Consider the following 18,813-nt stretch of genomic DNA (forward strand, 5'->3'; position numbering starts at 1 on the left):
TCCAAGGAGATTGTGTGGGAAAGTCACCGGTGTCCTTATATTCTCTCCTCAGCCTTAAAAACTTTCTCAGTAACTGTTTTTACTTCTTTATACCTCAGAGAAAGAGTTTTACTTCCTTTCCAAGGTTAACTCCTTACCCCTAATAACTAAGCCCACTTCTTCTCCCCACCTTCTTCTGGAAATAACCGCAAACTTTATTTCTTCGACTCTCCTATTTTGCTCAGTACATCCTTTCCTACCCACTGGTTCTTGTCTTCAAATGTGCCAAATTTCCCATAACAAAACAATATACAAACAAGAAACCTTTACCCATTTACCTTTCACTTTCAAATGCTTTGAACACATCACGTCTACTATATCCTTAATGCTGTGCAGCTACAGAGAATAACTAGACACCTAAGGCATCATCTATGCGATATCCCTATAGAACCATGTTTCTAACGAAAACTCACTCTGAAAAGCCCTTGCCATCTATGCTCTCTCTCTAACTAGCACTGGCTTCTTCCTCTAATGCTAAGCTGTATGCCCAAATGTCACTAATGGATACTTTGCTTCCTCAGTCTCATCCTCCTTGCCTTTGCAATAAGCATTAACATTAGTGGTGCTGCCTCCTAAAAATTCTCTTCCCTTAAATTTTCAGGATCCTCCACTAGCCTGGTCTTCTCACCTTTAATTATTTCTCTATCCTTTCCATGGTGATTCTTCTGGCCACCTAGTAGTAATCTGCATGTTTCCCAAAGTTATGGCCCTATCTCATCTTCCCTGTATTTTCTTCACTTTTAAAGATCATATCCATTCCCCAAGTCTACTATATAGTCATCTCCCAGATTTACATCCCAAGACCTAATTTTATACTTCCAACTGCCTACGAAGCATTTCCTCTTGGTTGTCCTGATTTTACCTCAAATCACCAATAAGTCTAGCAATGCCAATTTTGTGTTTTTAGTTTTTTTTAAATGCTTATTTATTTTTGAGAGAGAGACAGACAGACAAAGCACGAGTGGGGGAGAGAATCCGAAGCAGGCTTCAGGCTCTGAGTTGTCAGCACAGAGCCCGACGCGGAGCTCGAACCCATGAACCACGAAATCATGACCTGAGCCGAAGTCAAACGCTTAACCGACTGAGCCACTCAAGTGCCCCAAATTTTTGTTTTCTGAATACAGATGCAGACATAAACATGAATGATTATGTATCAGAATAGTACTAATAGTGGTTTATCAGTGCATGAAAAAACTGTTCTAATTTTATTCTTTTTCTTTAATTATATTTCCTAAGTATTATATGGTACATATAATAGATTTGTAACAAGTGTTTCTACCTTCCAAAAAACAAAATAAGTAAAACCCACACTTGCCAACTAGTTCCTTTAATTTTCCCCGTTTCTCTTAGGAGAACGTAAGTTCTGCTGCTCCCTCCACCCATGAGATGACTAAAGAAATAATACCTATGTAAAAAAAAAATCTCAGATATTTTGAATCCCTCCCATCCCTATCCATATCCAATTAATCTTCTAAGTATCAGCTTCAAGTTGTTCCAATAAATAATACCTAGCCTATATAGATAACTGGATTCCTCCCAACTCATAGAACCTGTCCAAACTTTTCATGAGACATGGAATTGCATATACCTTCAATTCATGTGCCATGTTTGTTTTTCTAAGTTCTACAGATACAGTGAATACCACAAACAAGGTCTAAACATGAGACTTAAATACTACTGATAGAGAAAAAAGTTAAATACACAATATGATTTCAAGAGGTGTTAAAGGCTAAGAAAAAAGCAAGGAAAGGGAATAAATGATGAGGAAGAGGCTATATTTTAATTAGGAAGGCTTCCTTGAAGAAGTAAATTTGAACTGAGACTTAAGGTAGAAAATTAAGGAAAAATCTGAGGAAAAAGCATTCCAAGGTAAAGGAACTGCAAAAAGATGGGAATACACTAGACATAGCTGAAAAAACAGATACAGGACAGTGATGGAATAGAAACCTGTTGGGAAAGAGAGAACAGGGGCCAGATTAAGTTAAACCATGTTAGGAGTTTGCATTTTATTCCAAATGGGTTGGGAAGATATCAGGGGGTTCTGGGCAGTGAGTAGGTATGACATGTTCTAAAGGGCTGTCAGCTAGGTAGAAAATGGATTGTATGGAGAAACAGGCTGACCAGTCAGGTTCACAAGGCAATCCAGACAAGGGATGATGGTGGTATGGACTAATACGTTGACAGCTGTGAAGGCAGGGAGAATGTGAGAAATAGCTGACTTTTAAGTTATGTTGGATTCAAATCTACATTTTAGTTACTTTTGAGTAAGTTTCTTAATCAGTGAGTTGCAATACCCTATCTGGGAATAACACCATCAAGAGGGTTCAATTTCCATGTGAGCAGAGAGCCCACATCTTGTTCTCATTTTATTCCCAGTACGGATCACAGTGCCTGAAACATTAACAGCTGCTCACCTTTGACGAATGTACAAATGAAAATCTACCTCATGCTGTTAGCTTATGCACTAGATCCCGTTCCTTCTCTTCCACTCAAGGACACTTGGTCCAGCAACAATCTGATTATCAATTTTCTCCTTTATATATAGACCATTCTCATCAGCACACAAGTGATCATAATTTCTCACTTAAAGTTTAAATGAAAACAAAAATATATCTTGACTATGATACACCTTCCAGTTATTGTCCCATTCCTCTGCTACCCTTTATAGCAAAAGTGCTCAAAAGAGCTATACATTCTTGCTATTTTCAAATCCCTCACCTCCCACTCTCTTGAATCTTCTCCAAACCCAGCTTTTACCACCACTGCCAAAGTCACTAATGACATCCACATTGCCACAATCAAATGGCAATTCACAGTCCTTGTCTTACTTGGAAAGTTTGTTATCATTGACCAAGCTTCCTTTTGTGAAAACTCTCTTCACTTGACTTCTAGGATACCACACCCCAGGTTTTTCTCTTTCTGCCCAGTTCCCTTGCTAGTTAGTTCCTTCTCATCTCCCGAACCTCTAAACGTAGAGGGCTGTGGGGATCAGATCTCAGACCTTTATTTTAGCTGCACACACTTCCTTGGTGACCACATCCAAACTCTGGTTTTTAAATACCATCTGGATGCCTATGCCTCCCACCATTTTTAATCTCCAGCCAAAACTCTCCCCTCAACTCCAGGATTATATAAGCAACTGCTCACTCAACAGCTCCATTTGGAGGTCTAAGAGACATCTAACTCTTAACATGTCTAGAACTGAATTGCAATCTTTCAATCTTGTAAAAATGCCCTTCGGTACAGCATTCTTCAATAAATGGCAACTCCATCCTTCTAGCTGCTCAGGTCATAAGCTTTGAAGTCTTCCTTGGCTCCCTTCTCCCATATCCCTTATCCAACTCATCAATAAATCCTGATAGAATCTAACCACTTCTCACTAGCCTCAGCTATACCACCCTATATTATCAATCCTATAAATGAGCATTCATTAAGACAAAAAATAAACAAGGATAACTGGTATTCATTTTTGAAGTTATTTTTTGGTGTGGCTACGCTCTCTGGCCCAACCTGGACAAAGTGTTTTTATATTTGAGGTTACTTGTATTTGAATATTTAAAAACTGTTCTTGAAAGCAAATTCTGTTTCATATTGCTTCTATTAACATAATGCAGTGGTGCTTCATAATTGCATTTTTCACCACCCCTATTTCTTCCATACCCATTACAAATATATAATAAAGCAAAGAAAGAGCAGAGAAAGTGGCAATATGAGAAAACCTTTGACACACAGCTAAGTGAGGAAGCTAGGTGTCAGATTATTATACTACTTCTATCACATCTGTGCTTATATTTTTAGAACCAGAAAGTTTACCTTATCAAGCAAACCTAAAGTGAAAAACCTGTATTTTCAGAAAAAGTAACTCAATGATTGATTAATCACTTTACAGAAAGGATTCACAAGACAAGTTCCTTGTACTTTAAAATATCATTTGAATGTTAGAAGTCTAACTTACAGATTTTTTTAAGAATACTGTTTTACTTTAAAAGAAACATCAGCATTAGTCAGAGAAAGACAAAAATCATATGACTTCACTCATATGAGGACTTTAAGAGACAACACAGATGAACATAAGGGAAGGGAAACAAAAATAATATAAAAACAGGGAGGGGAACAAAACAAGAGAGACTCATAAATATGGAGGACAAACTGAGGGTTGCTGGAGGGGTTGTGGGAGGGGGGATGGGCTAAATGGGTACGGGGTATTAAGGAATCTACTGAAATCATTGCTTTACTATATACTAACTAATTTGGATGTAAATTTTTAAAAATAAAAAATAAAGCTAAATAAAAAAAATAAGAGGGGCGCCTGGGTGGCGCAGTCGGTTAAGCATCCGACTTCAGCCAGGTCACGATCTTGCGGTCCGTGAGTTCGAGCCCCGCGTCGGGCTTTGGGCTGATGGCTCAGAGCCTGGAGCCTGTTTCCGATTCTGTTGTCTCCCTCTCTCTCTGCCCCTCCCCCGTTCATGCTCTGTCTCTCTCTGTCCCAAAAATAAATAAACGTTGAAAAAATAAAAAATAAAAAAAATAAGATTAGAAAAAAAATGTTCTGGAAAAAAAAACAAACAAAAAAAAACATCAGCAAATCCATGGTCAACAAAGTCCCCAGTATTATAATCACTGGGGTCCGTGAAGAAACAGGCTAACAATACTGGTTTACTGGGGGACCTGGGCGACTCTGTCGGTTAAGCATTGGACTTTGGTTCAGGTCACGATCTCACGGTTCGTGGGTTCTAGCCCAGTGTTGAGCTCTGTGCTGACAGCTCAGAGCCTGGGGCCTGCTCTGGATTCTGTGTCTCGCTCTCTCTCTGCCCCACCCTGGCTCACACTCTGTGCCTCTCTCTCTCTCTCAAAATTAAACACTGAAAAAGTAATAGTAAAACAGGGGTGCCTGGGTGGCTCAGAGTCAGTTGAGCGTCCGACTTAGGCTCAGGTCATGATCTCACTGCTTGTGAGTTCAAGCCCTGTGTCGGGCTCTGTGCTGACAGCTCAGACCCTGGAGCCTGCTTTGGATTCTGTGTCTCCCTCTCTCTCTGCCCCTCCCTCTTGTGCTGTCTCTCTCTCTCTCAAAAATAAATAAAACGTTAAAAAAAAAATAATAACAATACTGGTTTACTAAGAAAAAGGAGATGGCTTCACTTCAAGATCAGTTTAACTTAGGACATTAACTTAAAAAGGCGAAAAATGGGGCACCTGGGTGGCGCAGTCGGTTAAGCGTCCGACTTCAGCCAGGTCACGATCTCGCGGTCCGTGAGTTCGAGCCCCGCGTCGGGCTCTGGGCTGATGGCTCAGAGCCTGGAGCCTGTTTCCGATTCTGTGTCTCCCTCTCTCTCTGCCCCTCCCCCGTTCATGCTCTGTCTCTCTCTGTCCCAAAAATAAATAAACGTTGAAAAAAAAAATTAAAAAAAAAAAAAAAAAAGGCGAAAAATAAATAGTATTCAAGAACTAATCAAGCATAATTATTTTAAAAGTTTCTAAGCTCAATTTTTAATTAACTAAAATGAAACAGAAATGCTTTCCTTATATTAACTTGTTGGCCCCTGTGCCACTCTGGCTCCACATGAACCCTTTGGAGTCAGCACTCAGACATGTGCAGGTAATCCTCCCTACCCCCCACCCCCATCAGAACCAACAGCATCTAATGAACACTGTAACAACAGTCCTTTCTTTCCTCACTAAGCATCAAGGCTTGAAAAAAGTTTTAGCTGTCTACTATCTATCCATCAAATATTTCAACAGTAACAGAGAAAGCCCTCTGAGGCTCTGGAAGCAATAGAGGTAACAGGCAGCACAACATCGATTTTGAGTGCCTACGGAGTTCGTCCACCATCCAGCTCTTATTTGCTATTTTGCAAACACAGCAGCTCTTCCTTATACACAATTCAATTTAGGTACTACTAAATCATATACTTTTACATCTCTGTTAAATATACTGGTTTTCTCACACTTCCATTAATCAACCAAAGAATTAAATCTCAATCTACCATTTCCCTTAAATTCCTCTACAAAACATCAGTGCTCTGCTCTTTAAACACATAAGTGCTTATTATAACGTAAACAAATAAAAACAGAAGTTCCTTCCCAAAATAGTTGTACAATGCCAGCTGAAGAGGCACAGGTACTAGAACCAGACCTGATCTGAGGGCCAAGACACACTAAAAAATACACTTCAAAATTAATACCTATCTCTCTTGTACATTTCGCATCTCAGGGCAATGTTTAAGAACAACGTCTGCAAATGGGTGCTCACTTATAGGATTAACTTATAGTACGTTTTACCCAACGATGAACCCTTCGTCTTCTCACAACTAAATTTTACTACTGTCAGTCTCAGGCACTGACCCTAATTTCAACTTTCTCAATCAAGAGCTAAAAATTTTTAATGACTGCAGTGAAATATAAAAAGAAACAAAAACTTAAACTTCACAGCATCAAAATGACACCAACTAAAACCAATTTAGTAAATTAGCAACCCAATATATTAAAAAAACCTCTTATTTTTCTGATTTTTAAAAAACTTTAATTTTCAACAAGTATAGACCAAATCTCATTTAACTTTATAGGAAGAATCCAAACCTTTACACTGAGATTCTGTGGTAACAAACTGCTTGACAGGAGTGGCTTACGCTCATACAGGGATTTCACTGTAGCAATATTTGCTGTATGCAAGGATACCCAATATATAGGAAAATGCATCTTTTTCAGAGACAATGCAATATAAGAGAACATACATATTTTACAATTAAGATACCAACTTTGTTTCTAACTGGATACTCAAAATAGCTTATCCTATTAAATGGTTCAAATGCTTTCAGCGAAATCTTAAGAGTACTAACAAACTCCTTTCTTATCTATATAAAACAAAGATACAACAAGTCTCCATTAATGAGCTCGTTAATAAAACCAATCCAATGGGCTAAAAAAGTTCATTTTTATAATTATAAAATAGACCAACTATAAACACATAGTTTTAAAATTATATTTTATAACATACGATAATATATAATATACAATAACAACGTAATATACAATAACAATATTATGCAGTCTTAATTTTTATTCCTAAGGATTTTATAACTAAAGAAATAAGACTAAAATAAATGTAGTAATTGGTAAATATCAACAAGGACATCACTTGCTGGATGATACACTATAGATAACTTTTTTTGACTGTATTCCCCTCTTGGAGGTGTTTTAGGCTGCCTCGAAATAAGGAAGAGGCAAATGAGCAATTCCATTTTTTACTTTTTTCCCCCCATTTTTTATTTATTTTATGACGGTCTAAGGTTAAGAAAACAAAACTTAATGGTAAAACCATCAGAAAAAAGTACATTATGAAGTCGTTCAAGTAAGAAGGCCAAACTACCTACTGTTTAAAAGTAAACAAAATATAAACGTAGATTTGACAGGGTTCAAAATCTAAGTAGAATGTTAAAAATGAAGAATGGGTTGGGGCAACTGCCTGGGTGTGCAACTGATCTCGGGTTGTGAGTTTGAGCTCCACGTGAGTATGGAGATCACTTAAAAATAAAAAAATCTTAAAAGAAAATGTTTAAATGCTTGGAGTCCCTTTTAATATTGCTAAATATTAAGAAATAGAATACTAGTTGTAATTATGTTTGAAAGAAGTTCAGGGAACAAAGACCAATGAATGTAAACTCTATTCTCTACACAGAGAATATACTGGAATTACTTCTGATATAAATCTAAAAGGTTATGTTAATTGGTGATATCTTTATTCACAAACTAGAAATAATTACCTTTGCTCGTGGTTACCTGAAAGACACCAATCAGAAAAGGTCCTGCTGTAAACTTACATTTTGGCATACAGTTTTTACCATTTAAAGGATTAGAATCGGCTAACTAACATAAAGGTGTATGAAGAAACCTTTACAAAGGCTCATACGGGAGGAAGGATTGCTTCTTTGCTCAAGGACAAACCAATGTACTCTACCTTTATCTGATTCTACATCCTTCCCTTGTGTAACCCACTCCCATCAATAAATCTCTCAGGAAATATTGAGTACCCTTTATGTGAGGAGGGTGGGTCAAGAAGGGAGGACAAGCACTGTTCAAAATTACTGACATGAAACAAAAACAGAACAAAGCAATTCTTTGTCCTTAATAACCTCAACCCAAGCAACTAAAACAGTGTGTTGTTGGCTGCACGGTTTTAGAAACTAGTTCTAAGAACTCTACATTCCTTTACGAAGTGTTTGGGCATCTACTAGTCACGTGATTCTCCTTGCTTAGGAGGACAGTAAAATACAGATGGATATCCAAAACGAATAATTATAACTACACTTTGAAAAGAATCCAGTATTCTTCCCTATTATAGAATAGAATAATTTACAAACTGGAAAGATTTCGGCAAACAGCTGAAGAATACTCACTTCTGTTCCAATTCCCGGTTGCACACCTGAGTACACACTGTCTGGCGGAGGACCGCCATACTTCCTCTGTCCTGTGGTTACATCCAGAGTATAGCCAGTCCTCTCAAGCAACGCCTAAAGACAATTATACATCTGTTTATACTTGAATTGTAGGCAAATTAAATCTCTAAGCACAGAACACATTTTTGTTACGAACGACAACAGAAAGATGGGTAAGGATTATTAAAAATGTGACAGAAGCTAACCCCCGGCTATCTACATACACATACTGCAGCATTCCTCATTTGCATTCTCCTCTACTCCAATGAGAGCTTTCCTTAACTTGTTCCCTTTATATACCACATATCCACCTGTGATTCAATTCAAATAAAATGTTCTCTACTCTTAAAAAATCAGAAGTCCCAGGGTGTCTGGGTGGCTCAGTCGGTTAAGCATCCAACTCTTGATTTCAGTTCAGGTCATGGTCTCGTGGTTCATGGTTTGTGGGTTTGAGCCCCTCAGACTCTGTGCTGACAGTTAGGAGCCTGCTTGGAATTCTCTCTCTCTCTCCTTCTGTCCCTCCCCCAATCACGCTCTCTTTCAAGAACAAATGAATTACAAAAAAATAAAAAATAAATCAGAAGTCCTACCTCCTTCATGCAGCTTTCTTCATTTGCTATGTCTCACATCTTCCTACTCTGACTTTCTATTATAGTCAGGTAATTTAACCTTTGTTTTGTTTAATCCTTTTGTCTTTACTTCCTGCTATATCATAAGCTCTATAAAAACCAGACCATTTCTCATATAGCACGGATTCGAAATATGTGGCAATTACCAAATGAGTATACTCAGGTTCAAAAACAAAAAACAAACAAACAAAAAACAAGCAACTTTATGCTTCCTGATTACCAACTTTTTCCACAACATTATATTAGGTATTGAAGGAATACAGAAAAGAAAGTAAGGGTTTATATTTATAGGAGAGGCCTAAAAAAACAGAAAAAATGGAAAAAAAGGAAATGCAATTACCTAAAAAGGGGAGAATTTGACACTTCATGTCTTAAAAATGAGATGGTCCCTGATTTGCGGTGATCTGACTTACAAGTTTTGGCTTCAGGATGGTGTGAAAGTAATATGCATTCAGTAGAAACCACACTTCATATTTTGTTTTTTATCTTTTCAATATCCAGTAGGATATTCTCGTGATGCTGGGCTGCGGCAGCCCAGGGAGGCTCAGCTCCCTGTCAGCCATGCGATCACAAGGGTAAGTAACCAATACACTCACAACCATTCTGTGCCCATACCGACCAGTTTTTCACTGTCAGTACAGAACTCTATATAAATTACGTGAGATATCTAACATTTCATTATTAAGACATGCTTTGTGCCAGATGACTTTACCCAACTAGGCTAATGTTAAGTGTTCTAAACACATTTAAGGTAGGCTAGGCTAGGGGTGCCTCAGTGGCTCAGTCAGTTAAGTGTCTAACTCTTGATTCTGGCTCAGGTTATGATCTCACAGTAGTAAGGTCCTGAGAACAGGTTCCCACTGGGTGTAGAGTCTGCTTGAGATTCTCTCTCCTCTCCCTCTGTCCCTCCCCAGCTTGCACACATATACATAGGTGCTTGCTCTCTCTCTCTCTCTCTCTCTCTCTCTCTCTCTCGTAAAAAAAAAAAAAAAAAAAAGGCAGGCTAAACTACAATGTTTGCCAGGTTAAGTGTTATCAGGTGAATTTTCAACTTAGGATATTTTCATCAACTTAAGATGGGTTTACCTAAGTGTAACTCCACCCTAAGTTGAGGAAGATCTATACACAATGTCAAAGCAACAAGAGATTTTAGACATCATCAGGTTTAGTGGTTTTCAAAAATATCTTTGGAGGAACTCTGGAATTCCAGAGTTATCTCAGGCTCTCTATTCTTCTACCTTTGACTCAAAAAGAGCTGCTCTACCTTGAAGCACAGAAATAAATGTTGTTACACGAAAAAAACACACTACATATATTACATACTTACACATTACTTGTCTAATATGTCATATACACATATCACATGTATAATACATACCTTACCAAGAGCAAATACCTAGCCTGAGGGAAATAACACAGGCCTATTCAATACACGCTAATAAGTTTTCCTTAAAAATAACTATTATGTCAGATGGGCTTTTCATGTATTTATTTTTTTAAGTGTACTTATTTATTTTGAGGGAGAGAGCAGGGGAGGGGCAGAAAGAGAGGGAGAGAGAGAATCCCAAGAAGGCTCCGTGCTGTCAGCACAGAGCCCGATGCAGGGCTTGATCTCAGGAGCCACCCAGATGCCCCTCACGTATTCATTTTATAAATACAGGGGTGCTTGGGTGGCTCAGTGGGTTGAACATCCAACTCTTGATTTTGGCTCAGGTCAGGGCCTCACTGTTCAAGAGTCTGAGCCCTGCACTGGGCTCTGCGCTAAGAGCGTGGAACCTGTTTGGGATTCTCTCTCTCCCTCTCTCTCTCTGCCCCACCCCTGCTCCCACTCTCTCTCTCAAAATAAATAAGTAAATACTTAAAAAAAAAAAAAAAAAAAAAAAAAGAATGGGTTATGCCATTTTATAGATGAGGGGGGAAAAGGTACAAAAGGAGGTTTATGTAAACCAGTTCCATGATAGAAGCCACAAGTTCTATTTCCTGTCTAAAACATAAGACTGCACAAACAGCTTCATTAAATAAAGTAACTATTTCAACTTGAAAAGTCTATCTCTGTGGCAATAAAACATCAACATCCATTTAACAAAGGAATTAGGTTCACTGGTCTTTCACCAAAAGCCCTATATTCACCTTTCAGGGAAGTTTATCTCAAGGACAGTAACAGTAATGGGTGCTAGTTACACAGTTCTTGCCACATTCCAGGCATTATTCCAAGCACGTGACATATCTTAATTCCTTTAATCCTCACAACTCTATGAGATGGGTACTATCACTCTTCCCAGTGTACAAACAAGGACACTGAAGTAGATAAAGAGAAACAAAGTGCTTAGAAAGACACCAAACCAAGAGACATGACTGAATCAATCTAAAAAGCTATTATCAGAAGCATCAATAAACATGTACCATGCACAGTCAGAAGAACAAGTAATGAGGCAAGAGTCTGAATTAGGGCTTTTCACCAAACATACAATTGAATGTTTGCCCCTGAAATGCTTCTTAATTTTCCTTAGATTATCTCATTTCTAAAACACTAGTTTAAAAAAAAAAAAAAAAAAAAAAAAAAAACAAAACAGTGGAACTGTAAAAACTTCCTAGAAAACATGAAAAAAAACCTTCAATCTCATCATTAAACTTAGTATCACCACGACTACCCAAGTCAAGTTTTACCTTGATCTTTGCTTCATCAGGTCCCTTTGTGGACTCTTGCACCTTGCTCCCCTGCTTCTCCCTTTGCCTGTAGGTCTTCATAACTCCACATAAAAATGCACTTTTGTTCTAGAACAGGCAAGTAATTCCATGAAAAAGAACTACCAGGAATTGTCGAAAGGTCAAATACGTAATTAAATTACAATTTCAAAAGACAAGAATTTTAACAAAATATTTACTCATTAATTCACCCACCAAATATTTGCCGAGAGGCTACTATGTACTGGAGACTGGAGCAGAGGGTAAGAGCCAAGACCTCAGGGAGCTTACCTTCCACACTGGCAAAACAGTCTTCTATTTTGTTCATATTCAAGTGCGTCTGGATTATCTTTGCCAGACATTCCAAAACTATTCTTATCTACATTATTTCCCTCCAAGATAATAAAACAGAATCAGAGAACCCAAAAATGTTTAAGATCGCAGGAATCTAAACATGTAAAAACCTACTAATAACAATGAGCAAACCCTGTTTTTAAAGTAACTTACTGCAAAGTGGGGCAAGACTTTTACTTTACACTTTTGTTTCTGAAAACTCTTTGCCATAAGCAGGTTTTTCTTTTCTTTGGACTAATTTTTTTAAAAGAAGTGGAGGTAGTCACAAACAAAAAAATACCAACTCCCTCAGGAAAAAAGTAATGGTAAAGTAATTTCAGATCATGAGTTGTTCAAAGGCATTTCTAGCAATGGCCTTACCTGAACATGTGATAAGTCACTTTCCTTGAACTGTTGTAGTACAGACAGAGCTCCTTCTTCATTAAATTCCCTGAGAGCATCAATTGCTCTTTCATCAAGATCGACATAAGCTACCAATCCTAAAAATTAAATTGAAAAGGGGTAATGTTACTGCAACAAAAGGGATAATCTAAACTGTGCTATCAATGTTTAATCAAGAATTGTTATATTCGACACTATTACTAACAAACTGCATTTTCACTGAATATGCATATAGGCAGCTATACAAATACTATATACACAGAAAGGTCAAGAGTACAAATATGAAAATAAGAGATAAAATGTCAACAACTTATAAACATAAATTTCAATCCCCACATCCCACAAAAACCCCACAAAAATCCTAACCCCGTTTCCCACTCCCCAAAAGGTTTAAGGTTTGGAAGTTAAATCTGATGCACACACTGTACTACAGATTAAGCATTAATATAACAAACTCTGATTTATGTTAGAGTAGTAAGCATACACTGTATTCCCCAAGGATCAACCTTCAAATTATATGGACTGCTGTAGTCGTTGCTAACCACACAAGAGGTGGGAGGAAAAAAAAAAAAAGAAACCATTTTTATTAAATAATTCTTTCCACTCTCCAAAAGGTATCAAAGGCTTTTCCTCCTTAGCACCAAAGAGAAAATGAAATTGATTTGTTTATCTGAGCATCCACTTTGCTGCAATCAGAATGTGGAAAGGCATAATTTTAAACTCTTCTACAAATGCAAGTGCAGCTTGATTAATCAATTCTGAAAGTCATTTAAGGCAATCTTTTGTTCTCTTGATGTGTGTCAAGCTGAGGTTTAAAAGATGCTGTGGCATTCACAACACTGTCAATAATGACTATTTTTTTTCAAATGGCATTAAGGACTTTACTGTGGACTTACAAGTAAACTATACAGAAAATATATTGGCACTGCAATCTATACATATATTAACTGCACACAGAACAACTACTCAATTTATAATATAGTTTCTTAAGTCTGTTAAGTTTGTGTTGTGTTTCTCTCTATGTAAGAATATATTTCAGAATTGATCCAATGTAAAATGGAAATATTTGGCAGATTAAAACCCGAGTCCATATGAACTAACATCAAAAGTGACTCCATTTTGATAAAGCCAAAAAGAACGTTATTCCATACAATAAATATATTTTAAATAAATGTAATGCCATTTGTAAAGTTACTTTAAGAAAATGTTGCCAAGATTTGTTTTAAAAGCTCAAAATGAGCATGCCTAAATAATTGGAGTTTCCTTACTTCCATATTCCATACCACCACCCAAAGCCACAACTCAGGACACCCATCAATCCATTCTGTCAATCCAACCCTACACCCAAACCATCAGCCTCTTATCAATAACAAACACTCTACAAGAGAGCATCTCTGAGCAAATCACTGCCAATTCTCTATGGCAGAATGTCACAGCAAGTTCCTGAGGACTGATTTTCAAATGGAACCATCACCCAGGAGTCATTTTTAGAAAGTCATTTTAATGTCTAAAATTATCCTAAGCTTCTCAGATTTGAAAAAAAAAAAATTTTAAGGACAAAAAAACAGATATTTGTTACTAGAGTACTTAAGACACATTTGTCAGACAATTCAATTCTCTCTCCCAAATCTGGATAGGCACACAAAACACAGAGGAAGAAAGTTTCCATCTATGGCCCCAAAGGGGGAGGACACATTTATTTATGAACAACACTCCCTAAGGGTAAATATTTCTCTCCCTCTTTAAAACTTCAAACCACTTACAACCAACCATATTAAGATATTCATATTTGCTTAAGCACTTATCCATGGGACTTCTAGATTTTTTTTAAAAGCAGCTGTTACAAACCAAACACTTCCAAATTACTGAGAGATGTGGATTTTTGTCTATTAGAAACTTAGACAGGCCACAAACTCTCAAGAAGTCTGACATTTATTATCGTTTCAGACAATACAGTCTCACCAGTCCTCTTATTATGCCACCTAATCAGACCTAAGCTGATTTAACAATCACTTTAAGAAGCTAAAAGTAGAAAAGTAAAAGCAAAATGATGACTGATTTAGATTAAGAAAATGTAAAATTTGGTATGCTGAAACATACATTTTAATTGGTGGTAAATCTAAGACAAATTGATGTACCGTTCTGAAACAACTAAGACTGCATATTCAACACTAAGAAGGCTTCAAAATAATGAAATAAGAATATCAAAGTCAAACCCAATATGCCCTCAATGAAGGGAAAGTAACAAACATTCAGCTCTACATAGATCAGAAACAATAAGTATTATTTAACCTTAAAAAAAAAATCTATAAAATTCAAAGTGGTTTGCCCTCACTTTCATAACCAGTCAGAAACAAGAAATGCATATTATACCTGTCTGAAATATTTCATCAAGTCTTTCTGCCACCTTCTGTGGGAGGCCTGCCTCTATCAGTGTCTTGTAGTGTTCTGTGTGAGTTACACTGGAAGTATCCATTGGTTCTTCCTCTTCTTTTAACTGTACCGCATTACCATTCACCTGATTAGCCATTTTATTATGCTGCTGGAAAAAATTCAGGAGCTATATTACATTAAGCCAGAAATAACTAGTTTGTAGGACAATGCATGATTTATCTAAACTAATTTGTATACATGCTGCTAATAAACTCTATCAAAATAATATTATATGCCTTTTGTGATGTATCTGACCTAAATTTGCAATAATAATCCTGTAAAACCATAAAAAATGTACATGGAAGCATCAGATCTTTAAGGAACTTCATGTACACCAGGTTAAAAAAAGGCTTGAATTTACTAAAGGTAGAATTGCTGATTAACAAAAGCAGCTGTTGTGTCCTCACAAGCATATCAACAAATCACAAAATCCTAAAAAGCCCATCAGCTCTCAATTCTTATACAGTTTTAAAAGTTTGATTTAGAAACAATGAACACCCACAGACCACTTCATCAAAGTTTAGGGACTTTCAAATTATCCTAGTTCTGCTTCAAATCTAGGATAGGTGTGAAATAAATGCTCTGCTGTCTCTAGTTCAACATGCTGGTGGTTTGGGTTTTCTCCGCCTCACTTAAAAAAGAAACAACACAACTTGACATTAATTTTTGTTCTAAAATTAATTTGCTATTTTCCCATTCACAGATTTAAAAGAAAAAATGACCAAGTTTAAAAGCTAAACGATTGTGTTAAGTCCACATAAAATAAAACATGAGCTATAATTGAGGTTGCTTCTTTAAAAAAAAAAAAAATCATGAGTACGTATTGAATTTTTCATATCAGTAAAATAAAGCTCCAAAAACATATTGAAGAATGGACAGCTAACTTCTTCCAAATAGTTTCAACAAACATTACCTAAATTAGGGTAAACTTAGGTCAGATGTCCCAGATTAACCTACCCAAATTATTTTTTTGTATGTTCAACCTGTATGTAATGCTGAAATGGACCAACTCCCTGAAGAGAGAGATTAGATAATAAAACCATATAAGGCCAGTCTCTATACTGCCTCTAAAAGACAGGGAATTAAAGTGCACTGGTCTGTAGTGAATGTGATGAAGATAATAAGCAGCAGAATAAAGACATTGCAACAAATACTGAAATAAAGGACATGAAGGTGGATCTCAAGAAGAAGCCTACTTTTCTTGATGAACCTCAAGGTACCCTAGTTAGCTAGAAAGAAAATACAAGCTTCCTAAAAAGCACTAAAACCCGCGACAACCACACTTCCAAATTGCTTATCAACCACTGTGCAAATGCAGCAGGTGCAGTTTTCTGACCTATAACAACTTCTTTTCATCTCCAAGTCCACAGATACTTAGTTGACATTAATGAAAAAGGGAGGAAGACCAAGGGGAAGGAGGTAATAGAGAACAGGAAGAGAGGAAAATGCAGAAAGGGTTATTCGGAAAATAAGATAAATATGACTTCTCATGATTACAAACGTTAAGACTTGATAGCCCACTAATGTCTATACAGACGCAGACTCTGGTTAAACTCTGGGTGGAGAAATGTTTCTCAAGGCAAGCCTCAAATTCTGATGAATTGGCAAAAACGAAAACATTCAAAACTGGCACGCTTTTGATCAAGAAACTACTTACAGTGTAAGATGAATACGTTTACTGATTAATACAACCTATTTCTATAAAGATGCACTCTAAAGTCCAAAATCTGCGAACATATAGTTCTGTTTGCCCACGTTCCCCCACCCCCAAATACAACATTAAGATCATCAGAACTCAAAAGTTCTCAGTATCACAAGACCCTTACAGTATTGCACCTGGGAATTCTATTAGCCACAGAAAAGAAGCAAATTTTTAACAGGAAAGTTCAACGAACATCTGGTAAGGTGGTATTTTTTTTAAGTATGTGTAAAGCAAAAAGACAAGTTGTGTCATTAAGCACAAGATAGAAACATTTATGACCATCATTTCATTGCAAAGGCTCTCCTACAAGTTGATTCTGAAATTGGTTGGAATTTTCAAAAAGTTTGTAAACTTTAGCAACAAAAAAAGTAAAATAATTAGATTCCAGAAAATAAAACCTTTCGGACCAAGGAAAAAACCTCTCTCAAGCCAAATACAATGTGCTCATTTAAAAAAAAAAGTCTTTTATGTCATAGGAGATCGTTTAAAACTCTTGTGTCAATTCAACACAATGCCACACAGCCAAACCATATTTCTGGATGCAGCAAATGTACTGTGACTAGAGTCATTTGATAAGCATTTTTGCAAAAAGGAAACATTTAAATAAGATTTTAAAGGGCTGCTGGGAGATTTGGGAAGTCAGCACTAGCCCCTCCCTGACTTTTTCTGAACATCTCTGCGAAAATTCTTCATATTAAGAGACGGGCTTTAAAAGGACCAAAGAAATGAAAACTAACGGTTATCTCACGGGCTAGGAGTGTCAAGCCCTTATCCTACGACTGACTCACGAGACATAAATTCAGCCTCTTGAGGGACAGCAAAAATCTCAAACAGGTCAGTGTGAAAGGACCGAACCTTTCAAGAACCCCTTGGCTTTAAGTTTCATCTTGTGGCAACACGGTTACTGCCGCCTAAGAAAAAGAATCGCCCTTCCAATTTGGTGCGCCTGTGACAGTCTCAGAATCGTGCCTCTCAGACGCCGCTCGAAGCCTAAGTTTCGTGGCCTCTAGTAGTCATTTTTTCCTTCAAATCTCGGCTCGCAGCATGCAGCGTGGGGGAGGGGAGGAAGGCTTCCTACACACATCGGCCCCTGGGCTCCAGCTCGCACAAAAGTTTTCTCCCGGCTCAGGTAACCCCGGGTTTGCATCCCGCCCCCTGCCCACCCCACCCCCTCAGGCCCGTCCCGATCGGTAACACATCCCACTCGTGGCTAGGCCGGCCGAGACGAGAGCGAAGCGGCTCCGGGGGGGGGGGGAGACGAAGGGGCCGCGGGCGCCTTAGGCCGCCCGGCCGGCCGCGTGGAGCGGCCGGCGGAGGCGGGAAAAACACGGCCGTCCCCAGCAGGCCGCGCGGAGAGCACCCGGCGGCGCGGACCGCGGGCCGAGGGTTGGAGGGGCGGGGGGAGGATGCGCAAGGGCGAGGAGGCGCCTCGGCGGGGCTAGGCCCTCCGCGGCGCGGCCGGACGAGGCCGAAGCCGCAGCCGCCCCCAGCCCATCCCCACCCCCACCCCGGGGCCTCGGTGCGAAAACGAAACTGGGGCCGAGGCGCCGAGCCCGGGATGGGCCCCGTCGGGTCGGATCGGGGCTCCCGGCCCCTCCCCCCACGGGCCGGCGCGAGACTCACCAGGGCAGAGCTGGGGCCGCCGGCCGGGCCCGTGAGAATCAGCGCGAGGCGCTTTGAAAACGACTAGAAATGGCGCGCGCGCCACCCCCTCCCCCCCTCATGGACAGAGACGCGATCCCGGCAGCACGCGGGGTTTCCCGGAACTGCTTCCAGGGACTCCGAGTGGCCGGGCAATCATTTCGCGCGGCGGCCTGAAAGGCAGCCCAGGCGCCCAATAGCAGCGAGAAGCAGCGGCTCACGCAGGGGGACAAGGGAGCCAATCGATGAAGCCATCGGCTGAGCCAATGAGCGAAGTCAGCGCCGCCGGCTGGGGCGCCTCCGGGGCGGGGGCAGGAACACAAAGGGGTCTGTGGTGAAGCCCCGGGTAGAGGCGAGGCTGCGGGGCACCAGGCCTTGAGAAGCCGGGGTTCTTCCTTCCTCGTCCGCCGCCGGGGCGAGACCGAAAAGCTAGGCCTCAGGCCGCGTGGCCGCCTCCGGAACCCCGCCCCCTGCTGTCCCCGCGGGCCTCGCTCCGCCGCGACCCTGCCGTCCCTTC

The 18,813-nt window shown here is 39.2% G+C and overlaps 1 protein-coding gene across 6 annotated transcripts in view; it reads right to left on the minus strand.

Annotated features, from left to right (window-relative positions):
* HNRNPR (heterogeneous nuclear ribonucleoprotein R) overlaps positions 1 to 18,494 on the minus strand; it is a 34,966-nt gene extending 16,472 nt beyond the window's left edge. The window contains exons 1-5 of one of the 6 annotated variants that reach the window (XM_030324497.2): positions 18,279 to 18,494; positions 14,894 to 15,062; positions 12,500 to 12,618; positions 11,768 to 11,875; positions 8,433 to 8,546 (exon numbers count right to left, since the gene is read on the minus strand). In XM_030324497.2, coding sequence (XP_030180357.1) covers positions 8,433 to 8,546; positions 11,768 to 11,875; positions 12,500 to 12,618; positions 14,894 to 15,050 — 498 coding nt within the window. In that variant the 5' untranslated portion in view covers positions 15,051 to 15,062; positions 18,279 to 18,494. The remainder of the gene's footprint in view (positions 1 to 8,432; positions 8,547 to 11,767; positions 11,876 to 12,499; positions 12,619 to 14,893; positions 15,063 to 18,278) is intronic. The other 5 variants (XM_032594215.1, XM_030324496.1, XM_030324495.1 and 2 more) reach the window with 5 other exon arrangements.
* Positions 18,495 to 18,813: the final 319 nt, after the last annotated feature.

This window comes from Lynx canadensis, chromosome C1 (genome assembly GCF_007474595.2).
Source record: "Lynx canadensis isolate LIC74 chromosome C1, mLynCan4.pri.v2, whole genome shotgun sequence".
NCBI classification, from domain to species: Eukaryota; Metazoa; Chordata; class Mammalia; order Carnivora; family Felidae; genus Lynx; species Lynx canadensis.